The sequence below is a fragment of the Manis pentadactyla genome, chromosome 5, assembly GCF_030020395.1.
Source record: "Manis pentadactyla isolate mManPen7 chromosome 5, mManPen7.hap1, whole genome shotgun sequence".
In the NCBI taxonomy this organism is placed as follows: Eukaryota; Metazoa; Chordata; class Mammalia; order Pholidota; family Manidae; genus Manis; species Manis pentadactyla.
The window spans coordinates 61,910,148-61,930,076 of record NC_080023.1 but is presented as its reverse complement, the minus strand read 5'-3'; the positions used below and the strand labels follow the sequence as shown (position 1 = coordinate 61,930,076).

Here is a 19,929-nt window from a genome sequence, read left to right as displayed (position 1 = left end):
AGCATGATTGTAATTTCCTCTACTTGAGTCTTGTACATCATTTGTTAATTTTTTTCTAGGTATTTGTAGCTAATATTATGAATGGGAAATCTTTTGTAGGCATTTTCTGCTCTTTCCTAGCCTTAGACCAGGAGCATAGGTTCTAGATCTGGGATTTCCATCTCCCTTGGAGTACTTTAGTCCCAGTACCATGCAGGGCTTGAACTCGAGTCTCAGCCCCATTTTTGGTTTATACATGTAGATTTGTGTCAGAATATGAACCTCCATGTCTAGGAGCTCTTCAGTCATTTGTTGAATGTGGAAATGTGAAAGCAATTTGATGTTAGTAGAGAAATTTAGTGTTAGGAATATTGGAGGGAGATGATCATAATCCTAGAGTTTGGAGGTTTGCTTTGTTTTTATTTTCAGTCTTTAGTGTTCTAAACATGCTAATAATTGAGTCTTAATTTTTTAAAGAAAGCTTTGAGGAATACACAAAGATAATCTCAGTCATTATGAAGATAAATATAAGTTAAAATCACAATGAGGTTGTTTTTATCTATCAGACTCACTAAAATTTAAACAATAGTATCACATACTGTGATTCCATTCTTGTAAAATAAAAAAACAGGCAAAACTAATTTATGCTATTAGAAATCAGGATAAGGGTTACTCATGGGGGTTGGCAGTGACTGAATGGGGTACAAAGGGGGTGCTGGTAATGTTCCGTTCTTTGATCTGGGTGCTGAATACATGGGTGGGTTCAGGTTGTGAAGTCAGCATATATAACATGCTTTTCTGCATATATCAATAAAATGAATTTTAAAATAAAACTATACAAGATAGACAAAGATATGTTAATGAACTTGTTTATATTCTATCTAAGGGAAGATAACCGAAAAAGTGGCAATTTGGCAAAAAGTTTTACCTGTACAACTTAAAATATTCATACCCTTTCAGCCAGGCATTCCTACTCTGGAAACGCATCCTTTGAAAATACCCACAACTACCCACCATTATACTAGGATATTCTTTGTAGAAATGTTTTTAATATCTAAAAAGGAAATCTAGCTTTCAGCATGCAAGGATATAAGTTTGCAAACTGGAAGAAGGTCTGTGCTTACTGCTGGTGCCCACCAGACTGCACGGGACCCCAATACTCATCTACATGGTGAGTAAGTTGAAAGGGAGTAAAAGGCTTAAATCCTACAGATTTTTTTTCTTTAATGTCATCTTGCTCCTTAACAAGAAACATTTTGCTGCCATTATTGATCAAAAGAATGAATTATAATACGAAAGAAATTAAATCAGTCAATTTTATTAAAAAGTCAGAAATATTTGCCCCTTGGCCTTTTGCCAAAATATCTATTATTTCAGTATACTACCAAGGCACAGTATTTCAGATGACCATTCTGTATAATTGTAACAAGTAACCTTCCCAGAACTTCACTGCCTGAATAAAGAGATATAAATACAGCCAAGACATTCAAGGTTACAGAACAAAAAATTGGTAACAACAACAAAAAAAGACACTGTGGCCTGTGTACTTGAAACAAAGAGGTTTATAAATATTTTAAAAGAACCTCTGGAAAAAAATCTACTATGTTCACTGATTAGTGAACTGAAAAATTCCAAGGCCTATTGCTAACTTTTCTAAAAAAACAAGTACCTGTTACTATAATTACTCCTCTTTTAAACTTATTTGTGTAATAAACATACTGATAAATGCAAAGAAAACATTCTGGAAGGTTGTACACCAAACTTCATTAGAGATTACTCTTGATAATGGGAAATCAGACTGTGAAGGGAAGAAGACAGGGGCAATTTTAGAACTACAGGCTGATTTGAATTATTTACAGTAAGCATGTTTCACTATTGCTTCAATAACTGAACAGAAATAAAGAAATTTTCAGAATATATTAGAACTTGCTTTTATTTTAGTACCTACTCTAACATACCACCTGAATGACTCACTGTTCATCAACTTTCTGAATATGGTTGATTCTTGTTATTCATGGTAGTTATGATCTATAGTCACCGCAAACACTACATTAGCAGATACTGAAGCCTTGCACCTAAGGGAAATACAAGGATATTTGTGAGCCTCTGGTCATGTTCTCATCAACTGATCCAACATATATTTCTGTTTAAAGACATCTTATTCAGTATATACTTTTGGTTCATTAACACTGAACTTATAGCCACCAGCACAGTTACTTATTACTCTAGTCTGAAGGAAGTTTAACTAACACGGACATTTTCTCTATAAGGCACATTACAGCCTTCTTGTGCTTTGGAACACTGAACAGCACTTCAGCACTACAACTTGGGGTCATTTTTGAAAGTGAGTATAAATAATCACCAAGAAGCATAAAAATGCAAACGCGTGACACAAAATAGACTGTGAAAAGGACACTTTCTACAGTATGAGAGCTGAAACAAGAAGGGAGAGTATCCCTTGTTTGACCTTAGTTGGGGATACACACATCAGGCAACTCCCATTTTTCCCCACTCTGCTCATATCCATAAATAACTGTGAAAATGCTGTGTATAATAACTTTGGCGTTATAAAAAAAATTTAGCATTATATGAACTCACAAATATGGAACTGATTGGTATTAAGGATCGACTGTACCTTAATTATAATCTTACTAAGTCATTTTCATCATCTGCAAGATGGAAGTATAAACTAAACTCTTAAGGTTGCCGAATACTTAAAACTTAGAATACGTTAACAATACTCAGTTTTACCTAGTAATACTGTTATTTATTTGCTATACTACCTGAAAAATCTATTTGGCTTATACAGTGTTTAAAGTAATTTTTAAGCCAACATTTCAAAATCAAGATTTCCTATTAAAATCTAGACTTCCACCTTTTCTTGAAAAAAGTATCAGCCTGATAACTAATGACAACTAACACTGTATTTCATACAATTAAAGGGGCCATCAATTATAAGCCCATTTTTTTAATGTATCACCAATAAAAAAGAAATACTGCCAATTATAATTATATGATGCAACCCAGAGATGTTTAAATGCTACTGTGCATCTCAGAATTGTTAAAATATGGCGCACAGAGAGGGCACTAAATGCCAACTCTGTTCTAAAGATCTTCACATTTTTTTATTCATTTAATCGTCACAAAAACCCTATACTGTAGGCACTATTATTATCCACACTGTAGAGGCACAGTGAGAAGTGACTAAGTCCAAGTTCACAAAACTAGTAAGAATCTACATTTCCAGAGGTAAAACTGGCTGGAGTTGAGTACCAGCTACATACTCTCAAGTCAGGCTATGCAGGTTCATTTCATCTGGACCCCTGCTCTCATCTCTAATCCTACCTGATTCATTGAACAGCTGACACTGTTGGGATTTGAGTTTGTGACTCTTGAGTTAAATAACAGACTACTATAAATTAACAAAAAACAGTTTTAAACAGAAAAAAACATGAGTGAAATTTAACCCAGAGTTATTTTTATTAAGAAGGACCAGAAAGGAGTGAGAAGGAAAATCTCAAGAGACAGCAGTTCTTCAACTAATCCAAACATACTTACTAGGTATTAGGTACTCTCAGAGAGAAATACTATGAAGAATCACACATGGATTCTGTTATCAAGATGCTTTTATAGTCTACTAGAAGAGTAGAGTTCAATTTAAAAAGTAACTGAAAATCTGCTATTTTAAGTAAATTCTAATTAAGTAGCTCTATGTTTTAATATGCAAAGATTCCCCAAGAAATATCAGTCAATGAAGAAAGCTGTAGAATACTATAAACAAGTGCATCACTTATGAAAAAAATTAAATGCTCATACAAATACATAATTCTACACTGCACAGATTTATGATTATTCATAAGGATCTGGAAGAATTTATACCAAACTAAGAATAGTGGCTATTTCTAGAAAGAGAACTAAAATTGGAGATGGCAGTCAAGGAGGACTAAACGTTTACTGGTATTTATTGTTAACCATTTTGTGTAATTAAAAAAGTGAAAAGGCTAGTTAATAAAATAGTAATAACTTCATGAAGCTCATGCAGGTGATTATGTATCAGAACTCTTATTTTCAGCCAAGTGCCATGTGAGATTCAGTTTCACTTCCCACACTTTGGAGGAAAATATATGGAAAGGACATTTGGAAAGAAAAATATGGAAAGGACAAATAACTCCATTAACAATTGGTAAACTGGGCATAATCAGAATTACAACCTAATAATGTAATTTAATGTTTCTTTTGCTAACCTATAGTGCTATTTTGTTGTATTTAGTGATACAAAAAGGAGACCAAAAAAAAAAAGGAGCAATGTGAGGGAATAGGAGTATCTAGGAAAGAAAAAAGTGTGACAAGGCAGGTGAAAATGAAAAACAACTGAAAAGTATAAAGGGAAAAAAGGATGGTGGCCTAAAACTAGCATACTCAAGGTGGGTTTAAAATTGAAGGGATTCTGACATTATGCAGTTTGCAGTACTTTCTCACAGTTCCTAACAGAAATCCATATATATTATTTAAGTATTCAGTAACTAGTTAACTAACATGCAAAACTGAAGGACAGGCATGCCAATTAAGTCTAATTCAACCATTCAGTCATTTATTCAACAAATGTTTATCAAACACCTAATACCAACATATCTGATGATAGAGCTATGCCTTCATAAAGTTTAAAACATAGTTCTATCTTCCTTGAAGAGAACTTCCTCAACCACGAATGTTTACTATCAGACTAAAATGATTCATGTTAACCAACAATTATTTGTTTTAATGGAATAACAAAATTACTGTTTTAGAATACAAGAACCAGAAACTTAATTTGTTTTAAATTGAACTCTATAACTGAAAAGATTTTACAAAAAAACTAACATTAGTCTTAAGGGGATGCAAATTATCATAATCTAAAGAAGTGTGGAAGACCTATACCCTGAAAACTATAAGACACTCTTAAGAGAAATTAAAGAGGTCACTAACAAATGGAAACTCATCCCATGCCCCTGGCTAGGAAGAATTAATATTGTCAAAATGGCCATCCTGCCCAAAACAATATACAGATTCGATGCAATCCCTATCAAATTACCAACAACATTCTTCAATGAACTAGAATAAATAGTTCAGAAATTCATATGGAAACACCAAAGACCCCGAATAGCCAAAGCAATCCTGAGAAGGAAGAATAAAGTGGGGTGGGGGGGATCTCACTCCCCAACTTCATGCTCTACTACAAAGCCACAGTAATCAAGACAATTTGGTACTGGCACAAGAACAGAGCCACAGACCAGTAGAACAGAGTAGACACCCCAGATATTAACCCAAACATTTATGGTCAATTACTATATGATAAAGGAGCCATGGACATACAATGAGGAAATGATAGTCTCTTCAACAGATGGTGCTGACAAAACTGGACAGCTACATGTAAGAGAATGAAACTGGATCACTGTCTAACCCCATACACAAAAGTAAATTCGAAATGGATCAAAGGCCTGAATGTAAGTCATGAAACCATAAAACTCTTAGAAAAAAACATAGGCAAAAATCTCTTGGACATAAACATGAGCGACTTCTTCATGAACATATCTCCCCAGGCAAGGGAAACCAAAGCAAAAATGAACAAGTGGGACTACATCAAGCTGAAAAGTTTCTGTACAGCAAAGGACACCATCAATAGAACAAAAAGATTCCCTACAGTATGGGAGCATATATTCATAAATGACAGATCCAATAAAGGCTTGACATCCAAAATATATAAAGAGCTCACACACCTCAACAAACAAAAAGCAAATAATCAAATTTTAAAATGGGCAGAGGAGTTGAACAGACAGTTCTCCAAAGAAGAAATTCAGATGGCCAACAGACACATGAAAAGATGCTCCACATCACTCGTCATCAGAGAGATGAAAATTAAAACCACAATGAGATATCACCTCACACCACTAAGGATGGCTACCATCCAAAAGACAAACAACAACAAATGTTGGCGAGGTTGTGGAGAAAGGGGAACCCTCCTATACTGCTGGTGGGAATGTAAATTAGTTCAACCATTGTGGAAAGCAGTATGGAGGTTCCTCAAAACGCTCAAAATAGAAATACCATTTGACCCAGAAATTCCACTTCCAGGAATTTACCCTAAGAATGCAGCACTCCAGTTTGAAAAAGACAGATGCACCCCTATATTTATCGCAGCACTATTTACAATAGCCAAGATATGGACGCAACCTAAGTGTCCATCAGTAGATGAATGGATAAAGAAGATGTGGTACATATACACAATGGAATATTACTCAGCATAAGAAAAAAACAGATCCTACCATTCGCAACAACATGGATGGAGCTAGAGGGTATTATGCTCAGTGAAATAAGCCAGGCGGAGAAAGATAAGTACCAAATGATTTCACTCATATGTGGAGTATAAGAACAAAGGAAAACTGAAGGAACAAAGCAGCAGCAGAATCACAGAACCCAAGAATGGACTAACAGTTACCAAAGGGAAAGGGACTGGGGAGGATGGGTGGGAAGGGAGGGATAAGGGCGGGGAAATGGAAAGGGGGCCTTACGATTAGCATGTATAGTGCGTGGGGGGCACGGGGAGGGCTGTGCAACACAGAGAAGACAAGTAGTGATTTTACAGCATCTTACTATGCAGATGGACAGTGACTGTAATGGGGTTTGTAGGGGGGATTCGGTGAAGGGGAGAGCCTAGTAAACATAATGTCCTTCATGTAACTGTAGATTAATGATAACAAAAAAAAAAACCCATAAAGGAAAAGATCTGAGAAATTTGACATGAGAACATAAAATCTCAATGCAGCAAAACAAACCAACAACATAGCTAAACAACAAAGCAACAAAATGGAAAAAATATTTGCAACATGACAGAGGAAGAGTAATATTATTAAACTATAGCTCACTTAGAAAGCTACAAGCCTCATAGAAAATGAGTAAAAGGCCTGAAGAAGCACTTGATAAAAGAAGACATACAAATGGCCAGATTTCATAGTCAAGATGTTTATAACCTAATAATTACAAATAAGCAAATTAAAATGAGATGCCATTTTTCACTTAGATTGATAGGATTAAAAAGATTTATAATAGCCAGTTGTTGGCAGGGGTGTGGGGCAAGAGCCACCCCTACATTTTGATGTAGGAAGCTTAAATTGGCACAGCCTCCTGGAGGACGATTTGGAGAATAAATATCAAATTCTAAAATGTGCAAATGTGTTTCCCTCCTTTAGAAATTTATTTTAAGAAAATAATGGTGCAGGTGCACAAAACTGCATGCACAAGAGATTCTGAAATAGAGATTTCATTGTACTGAAATTTTAAAAACAACCTAGATCCTTATCAAAGGGTTTTTGTTAAATAAATATATGAGACTCAGAGGTGTTATGAAGACCAGGCAGGTGTTATGCTAGATAAAGGTGATCTCTACATATTGACACAAAGAACATAATGTAGAAGTGAGAAAAATTGCTCACACAATTCTGCATAAGCTGATCCTCTTTTGTTTAATATGTAACCCACTGACAAGGTAGATATTCACCATTAACAGTTGTTATCTCTGTGGGGTAAAATTGCAAAGGAAACTTTCTGTATTAGATTTATAACAAGGAGCATGTGTTACATATAAAATAACTAAAGTCAATAAAGATTTCATTCTGAAAAATTAAAAAAAAAAAAAAAGAAGTGTGGGAACATTACAAAGTCAAAAACCAGTCTCTGCAAATAAATCCGATGAATCTAAGACAATCTTTTTCCATTACAATTACCAGTAAGTTAGCCAAGGAAATACACTGTTTCATTCATTCTCCATGTTTTCTTTCTCTAGGAAGTGAACGATGCTTTCCAAAAGGACATCCTTTTAAAGCAAGGCATCATAATGAACCTTGTCTACCAAGTAAGCTATCACAAACACTAGCATCTCAGAGTCTAACACAACAAAAGTTTTCAAATTAAAGGTGAGTAACTTTTTATAGAATGTTTATGACATTTCTGCATGAGGTATAAAATATAAGCATGCCTTTTCTATGATATCCACAACAGACAAAAAGTAGACAAAGCAGTATAAATAACAGAAAGTAAACACATAAAATGAGAGACAAATGGTATTTGCTATGAACAAATTTAACGTAACAAATTCCTAAAAGAGAATCAGATTCAAGAGTAATTACAATTACTTCTAAAGCCATAAAGCATCAGGACTTATGTTATCTTTTTGTTATTCAAATGTGGAACACATCATTCATTCCATAAAATTGATGATAAGAAGGACTTCTAAAACATATCATTTAAAAAAAAAATGTAACCTCTAGTACAATTTTTCCCCAAGTATGCTCCTCAGAACACTAGACCACAAGGTTTCCTGGAGGATAAAAAAAAAGATCTGGTCAAATAAATTTGGTAAACATGATTTTATATCTACATACATCTTGAAATATATGAAAACAAAACACAATGCCTGTTCAATAAGCCTTGTGTAAATGTTGGCTTTTTGTTTTGTTTCTGATCATTACACAGCACGTTTCTTCTAAGTAAGAAAATTCTGTAAAGTACATCTACTCATGTTATTTGGAACAGACCTTGGTAATGGTAGGGTGTGTCAAACTTAAGTGACTCTGGTTTTTAAAACCACCCTAAATAATCTACATAATTAATTTTCAAAAAAGCCATTAGTTTTCAGTAGACACTATTTAAAAAGAATAGAAGAGACATCTTTGGTTGGATACAAGTGATCAAAACACAAATCGTTACCCTTTTTTGACACTGTTATTTCAAGAGAAAAAACACCAGTTATGACAATGAGCTGGTTATTAATGTAGACTATGAAATTAAAACCCAAATAGGGGTTTTGGACTACACATTTACAGCAACGTGGTATAAAATGTGTTTGACCAAACCAAAACTATTTCTAAGTTTAAGTGCACACTTCTTAATAAGAAAAATTTTTATTAAAGGAAGTACAGCTGTGTCTATATTATTAACCCTTTTGCTTCTTAAGACAGCTGATCAAAGTCTGACCTAAAAAAAGATGACTTAACACTATACTAACTGCAGTTTTTCAGGACTTATTCAACTTTCATGCCTTGGGATTTAAGTTGAGAAAAGAAATCTCCTTATGATTTATCACCAAATGTGGTTAACATTTCTCTTGGGATTTTTCAAGAAACTAGTTTTTAAAAAAGGTATTAGTTGGAAAATTAAACATGCATGAGCATCCAAAAGAGTACGTAGGATTTTTACTACAATTAGTACTTATTTGTACCCAGGCAAAGTATGTCAAGGCTAAGTAAGCTTCAATCATCAGAAACCAGTGCCTTACTCACCTACTCTACCTGAGTAAAAAAGAGAAATCAAATTTCAGTAAGGAATCAAGTTTGGTAAGAGAAAGCAAGAAAGGAGTCAAAGGCACAGTAAACCCGAAAAATCCTCAAGTAAAAAAGTTTGACATAATGGACAGCAATCATTACAGAACTTTGATTCCTATAGTCTTTAAACAGTTGTTTTAGCACCTAGCAATTTGTAAGCTGCTATGATTATAGACATGTGATTTCTTTCATGTAACACTGTAATTAATTCATTTAACAAATTTTATTGAGTATCTACTACTATGGAAAAACAAGGATTAAAATACATATGAACCCTGCCCTAGTGATGCTTAAGAGTCTGTAAGACACAATATGCAAATGGTAGAAAATGGCAGAAAGCAGAAGTACATGATCTAGGTAAAGTGTGAAGGTTGCTCAGAGGGGAAAGGTTATCTGCAGTTTGGTTGGGGAAAAAATTAAGGAGTGCAGATTATGGAAAGCACTGTTGATGGATTTAAAGGACAGGTAGACTTTAGACAAAGAAAAGAGGCTTTTCTACTGGAAAAAGATGAGAAAAGCAAGAAAGATGGAAAACCACAATGAAAATAATTTAATTTTGCAGAAATAGAAAAGCTACAACATATTAAATGATAACGTGAAAATTAGAGGTTCCAAGCTGGCAACTTGAATATCCAGGCGAGATCAAATTACCAATTAAAACATCTAATACTGTACCATATAGTCTACTGATAATCTGTAAATACTTCTAAATTAGTGACCCATGACCCTTTTACCTATTGTACTACCTGATGGAATGAGGTGAAATAAATGTTATTCAGACTGTAACTCATAATAAACTACTAATTACCTTCAGAAGACAAATGACTTTTCCAATTTTGAGTGCACACGCTCAAAGTTATGCAAGAACAAGGACCCTCACTTTCTTGTTTTTTATACAACACACACAAGTGATACTCGAACTCTGTTTAGAAACCATGATATAAAACTTACGTTGTTCTATTCATTACGGTAGGATCAAAGCGCTTTAGTCTTAATTCTGCAGTACTGTGCAAGTTGCTGTAGTACTACTCTGTGCTCAGTTTCCTACCTTTTAAAATAAGGGCTTCACTTCAAATGATGGCCTTCCAGCTTTCAAATCCCCAGACTGTGTGTGTGTGTGAAACAGTTCTAACCCAGACCTGGGTTTAACTTTAATATTATACCAACTTCCAAAATTCCTATTAAATATTTAAGTATTAAAATATGGGCATCAGCAAGAAAGCCTAGTTCTTGAAGTAAGGCAAATCCTGGTTGAATCCTGTATCTATTCCTAGCAGTGTAACCTTGGCCAAATTACTTCACCTCCCTAAACCTCATTTCTTCATTTTCACAGTGAGGATACCATCACCTACCTTGTAGGGTGGTTAGGAACTAAAGGAGAATGTGCACTATAAAAGACCTTAGCACAGTACCTAGCACAGGTTAGAGCTTGACAAATAAAAGCTATTATTACCCTTCAGGATCCCTTTAACACAAAACATAGAATCTATGTTCATAAACATCCAGTTATGTCTATGATTACTATCCAAAGTTCACCTTTAAAATGACGTAACTATTTTCCTATGCATCTAAAATTATCCCCCAAATCGTAATGTCATACACTCACTTCAATAGACACTAGCCAAACTTTAAAGTAAGTTGGTCCTAAACCTGAAATCAAACCAACTACTATTAAATAATTTTTTCAATCGCTAGTAATTTTAAGTAATGCTGCAAGTCGTGTTACCAAGAGTTCAGACTTCTGAATGGGGTGAGTGGAAGAGAAAACCGCGGATGCATTCCCAAAGTGGTGTGAGCGCGAAAGATCCCTATTCAGTCCAAGCGAGTATTTTCCAAATGGCATATACATGAGCCCGAAAAACGGGTCTGAACTAATGTCACCTGGCAGAACAACCTTCCTCCAGTTGAAGGGACAGAAGCAAATGGCTTTGTGCCCTACCACTATCGTTTTATTCTTAGCCACAGCTCTCAGCCACAGCTGGGTTTTAAACCTTGCAGTCTTCCCCCAGTGACCTATTCTAGACCGCGAGGGAGGGAGCAGGACTTTAGATTCCTCTGGGGCAGTGCAGAGACACGTGAAAGGGAAGGGAGGGGCCGGCGGCCCCGAGGGGCGTGGGAGACAGGTCGGGCCACCTCTGCCCATGACCGATCCCTTCCCGGGAGGTACCACAAGGGACCCCCCTCCTCGCGGGGCCTGTGGAGCTTCGGCGCGCGCCCGAGTCAGTCGTGCCCAAACGCCGAGGTGGCGGCTACGCTGCGGGCGCGATAGAATAACTCGGGTGTTTTAGGAGAGGAAGAGCGGCAAGGGACCCCCGACCCAAGGTGGGGCGGGAGAGAGAGGTGACCTCCGGGTCGCCGAGTCCTCCGTCACCGTTCCTGCCCGGACCCTTCCCAAGTCCCGGACCCGCCGCTGTTCTCACCGTCTCGGCTTCTGTGTGCTGGGGTCCGGCACTCTGACCCCCCATTACCCCACGGAGGAAATTCATCTTGCCTCTCAGCCACCGGCTCTACCGGTCCCGTCGGGAAAGAAAAGATAACTTCCCCTGCCCTCCGCAGGGCCTGGTCCCCAAGTCTGCACTCTGCACTACCCAGCCTCAGCCACCACAACCTCCCACTCGGCGGCCGCCCCTGCCCCCCAAGCCCGGAAACAGCCGCCACCACCAGTCAGATGCGCATGCGCGGGGACGTGGCGTTACGTGGCGGCTCGAAGGGCGAAGGCAAAGGGGGAAAGTAAGAGAGAGCCGGCTGAAGGCCGGGGGCCGCCCAGACCCCGCCCCCTGCGCAGGCCCCGCCTCCCGCCGTAGGATCTAGCTTCCTACTCCCGCCGGTCGCCCGTGCTCCGGCTGGCCCCAACCGCCCACGTGGTCAAAGCCCGGCCCTGCCGGAAGGAGAGGATCCGGATACTGTAAGTGCTTCGGCTTGCGGAGTGTTAATTGTTACCGAGCGGGAGTTCCTGCAAACAATCAAGTCTGGTGTCGTATTTTGTTGATTCGCAAGTGAAATTTTTCCTCGACCGACGTGACAGGTAACGGGGGTCCTGGTCTCTGGGAGGGCTCGTTTGGTTTGGCGGTTTAGCACTACCAGCTTTTATGAAGCTCTGATCCCTGTAAATTGCATTTCTTTACTGGGCTTTGTTTGGTGGTAGAAAGGGTGCTAGAGCCCCCTCATTCCACTGCCACTGGAGGGCGCATTTCTCAGCTCTTGCTCTTCAAGCTGCTGAAAGGAATTCCTAGATCTAAGTACCAGGTACACCGCTATTTTCAAGAGGTGTGAGGAGGAAAGCAGTCGAACCCTGGGTTTAGCGTACTAGAGAAAAGAGATTATCTGCAGTGGTCAGTTTGGCAGCTGACAGCATAATGTTTTGTCATTAACTCTCAACCCCTGCATTTTCAGTGTTTTTTCAAACATGAAAAATGTGTTCAAATCAGTATAGTATGTCTTGTTCCTTTCGAAGTGAGATTGCTAAGTACACATGCTTCTGGAGCAGTCTTGTAAATTTCTTGAACCTAAAAAGCACAGGGTTTTGTTAGCTAACTGCTTCGTACCCTCCCCGCTTGGATGCTCCACATATCTCAGATTCAGCACTTAAAATTGAACTCATCATCTTCCCCAGCGTCTCTTAAAGAAAAAAAAATCAATACACTTTTTCTGTGTGGCCTGCCATGCTCATTAGTGCCACTAGCCAAATAATTGTTGAAGCTAGGAGGAGGACATGAGGAGGAATCTTAGACTCTGGATTGCACCTCTCCCCATGTCTATTCGTAGACTATATCTTAAACAGGTCCTCTCTGCATCCTTCTGCCTCTTGCATAGTTTGTTTTCATCGTTTTCCACCAAGATTACAGCAATAGCTTCCCGACTAGTTCGTCTGCATTCAAGCCCTGGCTTCTCTCCAGTCCAGTCTCCAGTCCACCCTTGGGTGAGCCAAACAACAAAACATCAGTTCATGCTAGTCATCTTAAAATCCTCCAGTGGTTGCTTATTCTCTCCAAATAAAATCCAAACTCTTCAGTTTGGTATACAGGCCTGTTAGGTTCTGGCTCCTGCCTGTCTTTTCAGCTCCTGCCTCCTCCACCCCGCCTACTCTGGATCTATGCCTGCATATGCCCTTCCCCTTCCACCTTATGGAGGAAATTACTGCTAGTTCTTTAAGACAACTGGCATCATGTGAAAGCTTTCACTGAAATCCAGATGCATATGTAGTGTATATGCTAGTACTTTGCAGTTGTTACTATGTGATAAGCTTTCAATAAGTGCTTGTTAAACCAACTGTTAAGGGCAGGATTGTTAATCATTTTTGTGCCTCTGTGTCTTAGAAGTTTCATTAAAGATGGTATTGATGGATAAATGAAACATTAAAGGATATATGGATATTATACTGAGGAAGGTCCATTTTTCATTTGTAAGATGGAATTGTAGATAATGCATATCACAAAGGCTATGGTGAAAGTCCCTTTCTTAATGCCAAGGTTTTAAGCCTGAGCCATTTGGAAAATGGTGACAATCATACTGCCCAAAATACTGTGCACTAATTTGTCCTTTTTAAAACTAGACACTTTACATTTTGCTTTGGATGTTTTCCATGGGGGCATTTTGTTTTGCAGCCTAAAAAACGGAACCAGTTAATGCTCAGCATTTTTTTAAATTTTGGAATCATTAGTGTACAATTACATGAGCAACATTATGATTACTAGACTCCCCCCATTATCAAGTCCCCACCACAGAACCCATTACAGTCACTGTCCATCGGTGTAGTAAGATGCTATAGAATCACTACTTGTCTTTGTGTTGTGCTGCCTTCTCCGTGTCCCCCCCCCCATTACATTATGTGTGCTAATCATAATGCCCCCTTTTCCCCCCTGGTCCCTCCCTTCCCACCCATCCTCCCCAGTCCCTTTCCCTTTGGTAACTGTTAGTCCATTCTTGGGTTCTGTGAGTCTGCTGCTGTTTTGTTCCTTCAGTTTTTTCTTTGTTCTTATACTCCACAGATGAGTGAAATCATTTGATACTTGTGTTTCTCTGCCTGGCTTATTTCAGTGAGCATAATACCCTCTAGCTCCATCCATGTTGTTGCAAATGGTAGGATTTGTTTTCTTCTTATGGCTGAATAATATTCCATTGTGTATATGTACCACATCTTCTTTATCCATTCATCTACTGATGGACACTTAGGTTTGCTTCCATTATTACCAAGTAATGTGTGCAAAGAACCTCATCCATAGCCTCAGCCCTCCCTGAACCTCTCCTCACCTCCTCCCTGTACACCCCACTCTACCCCAGCATCAAGGATGAGGCTCTGAAATGGAGTCAGGCCAATAGATGTCTACTGCGTGTATTCTTTGGTAGTAAAAACAAGTGCCCTGACTTTTATTTATTTTTTTTGGTATCATTAACCTACAATTACATGAGCAACATTATGGTTACTAGACTCCCCCTATTATCAAGTCCCCACCACATACCCCATTACAGTCACTGTCCATCAGTGTAGTAAGATGCTGTAGAATCACTACTTGTCTTCTCTGTGTTGTACAGCCCTCCCCTTACCCCCCCCCCCCACATTATGTCTGCTAGTAATAATGCCCCTTTTCCCCCTTGTCCCTCCCTTCCCACCCATCCTCCCCAGTCCCTTTCCCTTTGGTAACTCTTAGTCCACTCTTGGGTTCTGTGAGTCTGCTGCTGTTTTGTTCCTTCAGTTTTCCTTTGTTCTTATACTCCAAAGATGAGTGAAATCATTTGGTACTTGTCTTTCTCTGCCTGGCTTATTTCACTGAGCGTAATACCCTCTAGCTCCATCCATGTTACTGCAAATCGTAGGATTTGTTTTCTTCTTATGGCTGAATAATATTCCATTGTGTATATGTACCACATCTTCTTTATCCATTCATCTACTGATGGACACTTAGGTTGCTTCCATTTCTTGGCCATTGTAAATAGTGCTGCAGTAAACATAGGGGTGCATATGTCTTTTTCAAACTGGGCTGCTGCATTCTTAGGGTACATTCCTAGGAGTGGAATTCCTGGGTCAAATGGTATTTCTGTTTGAGTTTTTTGAGGAACCTCCATACTGCTTTCCACAATGGTTGAACTAGTTTACATTGCCAGCAGCAGTGTAGGAGGGTTCCCCTTTCTCCACATCCTCGCCATCATTTGTTGTTGTTTGTCTTTTGGATGGTGGCGATCCTTACCGGTGTGAGGTGATATCTCATTGTGGTTTTAATTTGCATTTCTCTGATGATTAGTGATGCGGAGCATCTTTTCTTGTGCCTGTTGGCCGTCTGAATTTCTTCTTTGGAGAACTATCTGTTCAGATCCTCTGCCCATTTTTTAATTGGATTATTTGCTTGTGCCTTGACATTTTTAGTAAATTGTTTTAATGCCCCAGTCTTGTCAAAATGCCCTGCTTCGTTTTTAACTTTGGTGAGTATAGTAGGTCACTAACAGCTCACTAAGTTTTCTCTTCAGTTGACCTGTTTTCTTCCCTAACAGCATCCATCCCCTGAGCAGGAAGGACTGTCTGGGGCAGAAGGGATGGACACTTGGGTCCAGAGGAGATGAAGGTGGAGCCCTCATTATCTCCCCTGACCTCACAGTCTTGCCTTTATCCTGGTGTCAGGGAAGGCATGTAGCTGCTCACTAGCCTCAGTCCCAAGAGGAGGCTGAGAGGGTACAGTGGCTAATTTGCCCCTCAGTTGGGATCCGAAAGGAGAGCAGCGGATCTGAAAAGAGAGTTTCTTAGGCATCACTAAGGAAAATAAGAGCATTTCCTGTGAATATATTTACACTGATATTATAGAAAAAAGCCAGGGGCCATATCTTGTTCCTATTTGTACCCCTTAATCATGTAGCATAATTCCTTTAATATGATAGATGCTCAAGAACCATTTCTTAAATAAAGGAAAACATGAAAAAAATTGTGACTGCCTGATATATGCTATTATACTTCTGATTTTCATAAATCTAAGCATTCAAGATAAGAATGCCATGAATTGTTAAAATACACATAGTCCAGAAATCTAACTTGGGTAAATAAAAGTGAATTTTCTTCTCCATACCAAACCTGACAACAGAGCAACTAAGAAAATCTATTGGTTTGAAATCCATTTTTAAAATTACTTCCTTAAAATCCATAGTTCAGTGACTTTCTTCACTGGCGCACATTCCCCATCTTTTTTTACTTTCTAGTAGCAAACTCAACAACAACAATGAAAATATTGCACAAGATTGTTTTTTGGTTGGAGGGGTGGTGGTGTGGTAGAATATTGTCTATTCCTGCTTAGGAGGACCAGTAAATATGATAATTTGTGTTTGAAAGACACCATATCCATGTCTTTAAAGACTAGTTACTGGAAAATCAGTGCCCACACTGATTATTTTTACAATGCGTTACTATCCATTAACTAAACAACATGCAGCAAAGTTAATTGATAATGATGAAGCAGCAGTTGAAATTCATAACTTATCAATAGTATCAAATGCATAGCTAATGTTCCTTACTTGCCAGGCTCTATTCAAAGTGCTTTATATTAAATAGTTTACTTAATCTTCACCACAACCTTAAGAGATGGCTAGTGTTATTAGCCCCATTTTACAGATGGAAAAACAGGCAGAGAAAGTAACTTGCGTGATATACAGCTAGGAAGTGGCATAGCTGGAACATAAATTGGCAGGCTAGCTTCCAAGCCCGTGATGTTAAATACAGTGCTATCCAGCCTCTCCAGACTCAAGGCAGTGATCATGCACTCAGAGAGGTGGCCTGCAAGTCCCTACATAAGCTGGCCCTTCTGGTATCTCCCTGACCTCATCATCTCTGCTCCATTCCCTCCACTCCGGCTATATTGGCTTCCTCAGCTTCCTCATTTCTGAAACTGATCTCTCCTTAGAGCCTTTGCACCTGTTCTTTCCTGCATTGGGGATACTAGCTACTCCACCCACACAGAGAAATGGCTCCTTCGCCTTCTTTAAGTCTGCTTACATGTTACCAGGTCTCTCCTCGCTGTTCTAAGTTGGAATTTCCCCATACTTCTCCTTCTGCTCTTTTTCTTTTCCTCTGTAGCACTTATCAGAGAAATTGTTCTCCCACATGTATTGTTTTCTCATATTTCATTGGATCCAAGACGCCATCAAGTGTACCACAGAGAAAGAAAAAAATAAAACCCTGCCAATTGCAAGATATCTACCAAAAGATGCATCCTGGTTTCAGGTTTCATAAAATGTGAATAACTGTTCATTGTAGGACTAAGGGAATATAATATTTATTTTACATCTTTAAGGTTTACTGACTATTTCCCCATCACCAGCAGAATGTAAAGCCACAGGGCAGAGAGTTTAGTCGTTTTGTAAAATACTTTATCTGCAGTGCTTATTAGCACAGTATCTGACCCATAGTAAGCACTTGGTAACTCTTCAATGGATGGATAAATTCCCCAAGTGAGGAAATTCACACTTCTTGGCTAATGTGCATGGGAGCAGAAGAGCTGCAGTGTTGCTAAGTATTGCATGGCAGCCTCACTTCCTCAACAGAGTCTGAATCAGGGTCCTCAAAAAATTTTAACAATGCTAATTTTAGTTGATGGATATTTTGTTGCCCTTTAATAAATAATTTAGTCATTAACATTTAGTCATATGTAAAAATAAATATTCTGTGGAGGAAAGGACTTACACTGTTAGGATCAGATCACAGCCCATTGGGTGAACTATCTCAGTCTCCCAGGGGCCAGCTTACCTTGCTTTGGGATTCATAACATTAATGCAATGGTTTCCTTCTTTCTTTTTTTTAAGACAGGTAATCCATTTACATGGTTGAAATAGAAAATACAAAAGGGTATACAGTGAAAGTCCCCCTACTGTTCCTTGACTACCCAGGTAATCAGCGTAAACAATTCTGTTTTCCTTCTAGGTTTGTAAAAATGATAAACATATGATCCCCCCCCTTTTTTTTTTATTACACAAATGTAGCACTGTTCTACACCTTGATTTTTTTCCCATTTAATGTGTGTTAGAGATTGTTCCATATAAGTATTTGGAGGGTATAAATATCTTCATTCTTACCATGTTCCATGTAGTGCTTTTCAAATGTTTTTAAAGCCCTAGGAATTCCTTGGGAGTGGAGGGTGCAAGAAAGAGGGCGCTGGGCCCCTATCCTGCTTCATTTGATCAGTTTTGTCTATACTTCCTTCTTCATTTGAACAGAAAGACTCAGAGGCCAAAGTGTTAGACAGCTACTTCTCCTAGAAGATGTGAAATGTGACCAAGATAATGACTTGAAATAGTCAAGTAGTCTCACATGCTGTAGAGTTCAGGGTCAAATTCCTGCTCTACCTGTCTTGAAAGGAACAATAATAGTGTCTTCCTCAGGTGGTTGTTTGGATTTTATTAGATAATATTTTTAACATGCTTATTACTTAAGTACATGAAACATAGTAAGTCCTAACTAAAGCTTAAAATTCAGACCCAAATCGTCTTTGGTGTGTATCATCAATTTCTTAACAACTGAACATGTAAAGATACTACCCTGTGTTAGTACTCAGCTGAAACTTTATAGGCTTATGTTACTGAAAACTCTCTTACTTCAGATATGGCTTGATCTTGGGTATTGAGTCAATGTCTCCAGGATCTGGGCTTCATTGTTATGGGACACTGCCCTTCATATTGCCTTCTTTCTCTGGCTTTATACAAGGGCAAGATGGCTGTCAGTACCAGCAGTACTGTGATCTCCTGCATCCAAGTTCATCAAGGAAGACCCCTAACGTCTCTTCTTATGACTTGGTGAATCTGCCCATGTGTTGGGTTCATTCCTGTAGTCCAGTGTGTGAGATGCTCTGATTGGCCTTGATTCCCATGGCCACCTCTAAAGCAAGCAGTGGGAGTCCTCAGCTCATCTCAAAGGGCATGGCATGGTTACATGGGAACAGGGACCTTCTTCAAAGGAAAGCTGGAATACTGTGCCAGGACTAAGTTTAGCAAGATAGGAAAAACCATGGATGGCCATTATATCCCCTAATGGACTTCACTACTTGCCAGTTTTTTTTTGAAAACTATTTTTCCAGCACTGCCACTAGCATATTGCTAGCATCAGTTCTATTGCTCTGCAAAGGTTTAAAAGATCATGTTGCACTATATAATAAAAGGAATTTCATATTGCATTGTGTTTATGTTTGCAAGCAAAGCTATATCTACACCCTTTTTAAACAACTACAGTCCAGGTGTGTTTCCATTTTTAAGAAAATACGATAAACAGAACTATTCCCTTATGAAACACCTAAATTAGGAAATCCCATTTTAAGTTCCAAAGAACTTTTCATAAAACTATTTATTGAAGGACAAATTTATTAGATCTAGGCCCTGGAACTTACCCTTGGAAGACTGTCACCTCTCCACACCCATTATCTTCTCCTTCCCTCCCAGCTAGCTGAACAGGCATGTCCTGAATAACCAGGGTGGAGTTGAAGTTTTTACTGTCCTATTTCACAGCTAGACCACATCCTTTGAACTTCACATTACTAGTTGATGCCAAGATTCCATGGAAGCTTAAGATAATTTATTATGGAGTCTCTGCCACCTTCAACAGCAATCCATGATCCCAGAGCAAGTTGCA

General features: G+C 38.5%; 2 protein-coding genes across 3 annotated transcripts in view; one reads left to right on the top strand and one right to left on the bottom strand.

The window, feature by feature from the left end:
* Nucleotides 1-12,024, bottom strand: part of USO1 (USO1 vesicle transport factor) — a 106,142-nt gene extending 94,118 nt beyond the window's left edge. The window contains exon 1 of one of the 2 annotated variants that reach the window (XM_036927514.2): nt 11,756-12,024. In XM_036927514.2, coding sequence (XP_036783409.2) covers nt 11,756-11,821 — 66 coding nt within the window. In that variant the 5' untranslated portion in view covers nt 11,822-12,024. The remainder of the gene's footprint in view (nt 1-11,755) is intronic. The other variant, XM_036927515.2, reaches the window with a different exon arrangement.
* A 183-nt stretch (nt 12,025-12,207) lies between these two features.
* G3BP2 (G3BP stress granule assembly factor 2) overlaps nt 12,208-19,929 on the top strand; it is a 69,591-nt gene continuing 61,869 nt past the window's right edge. The window contains exon 1 of the mRNA XM_036927520.2: nt 12,208-12,360. The gene's annotated coding sequence lies outside the window, so the exon portion shown is untranslated. The remainder of the gene's footprint in view (nt 12,361-19,929) is intronic.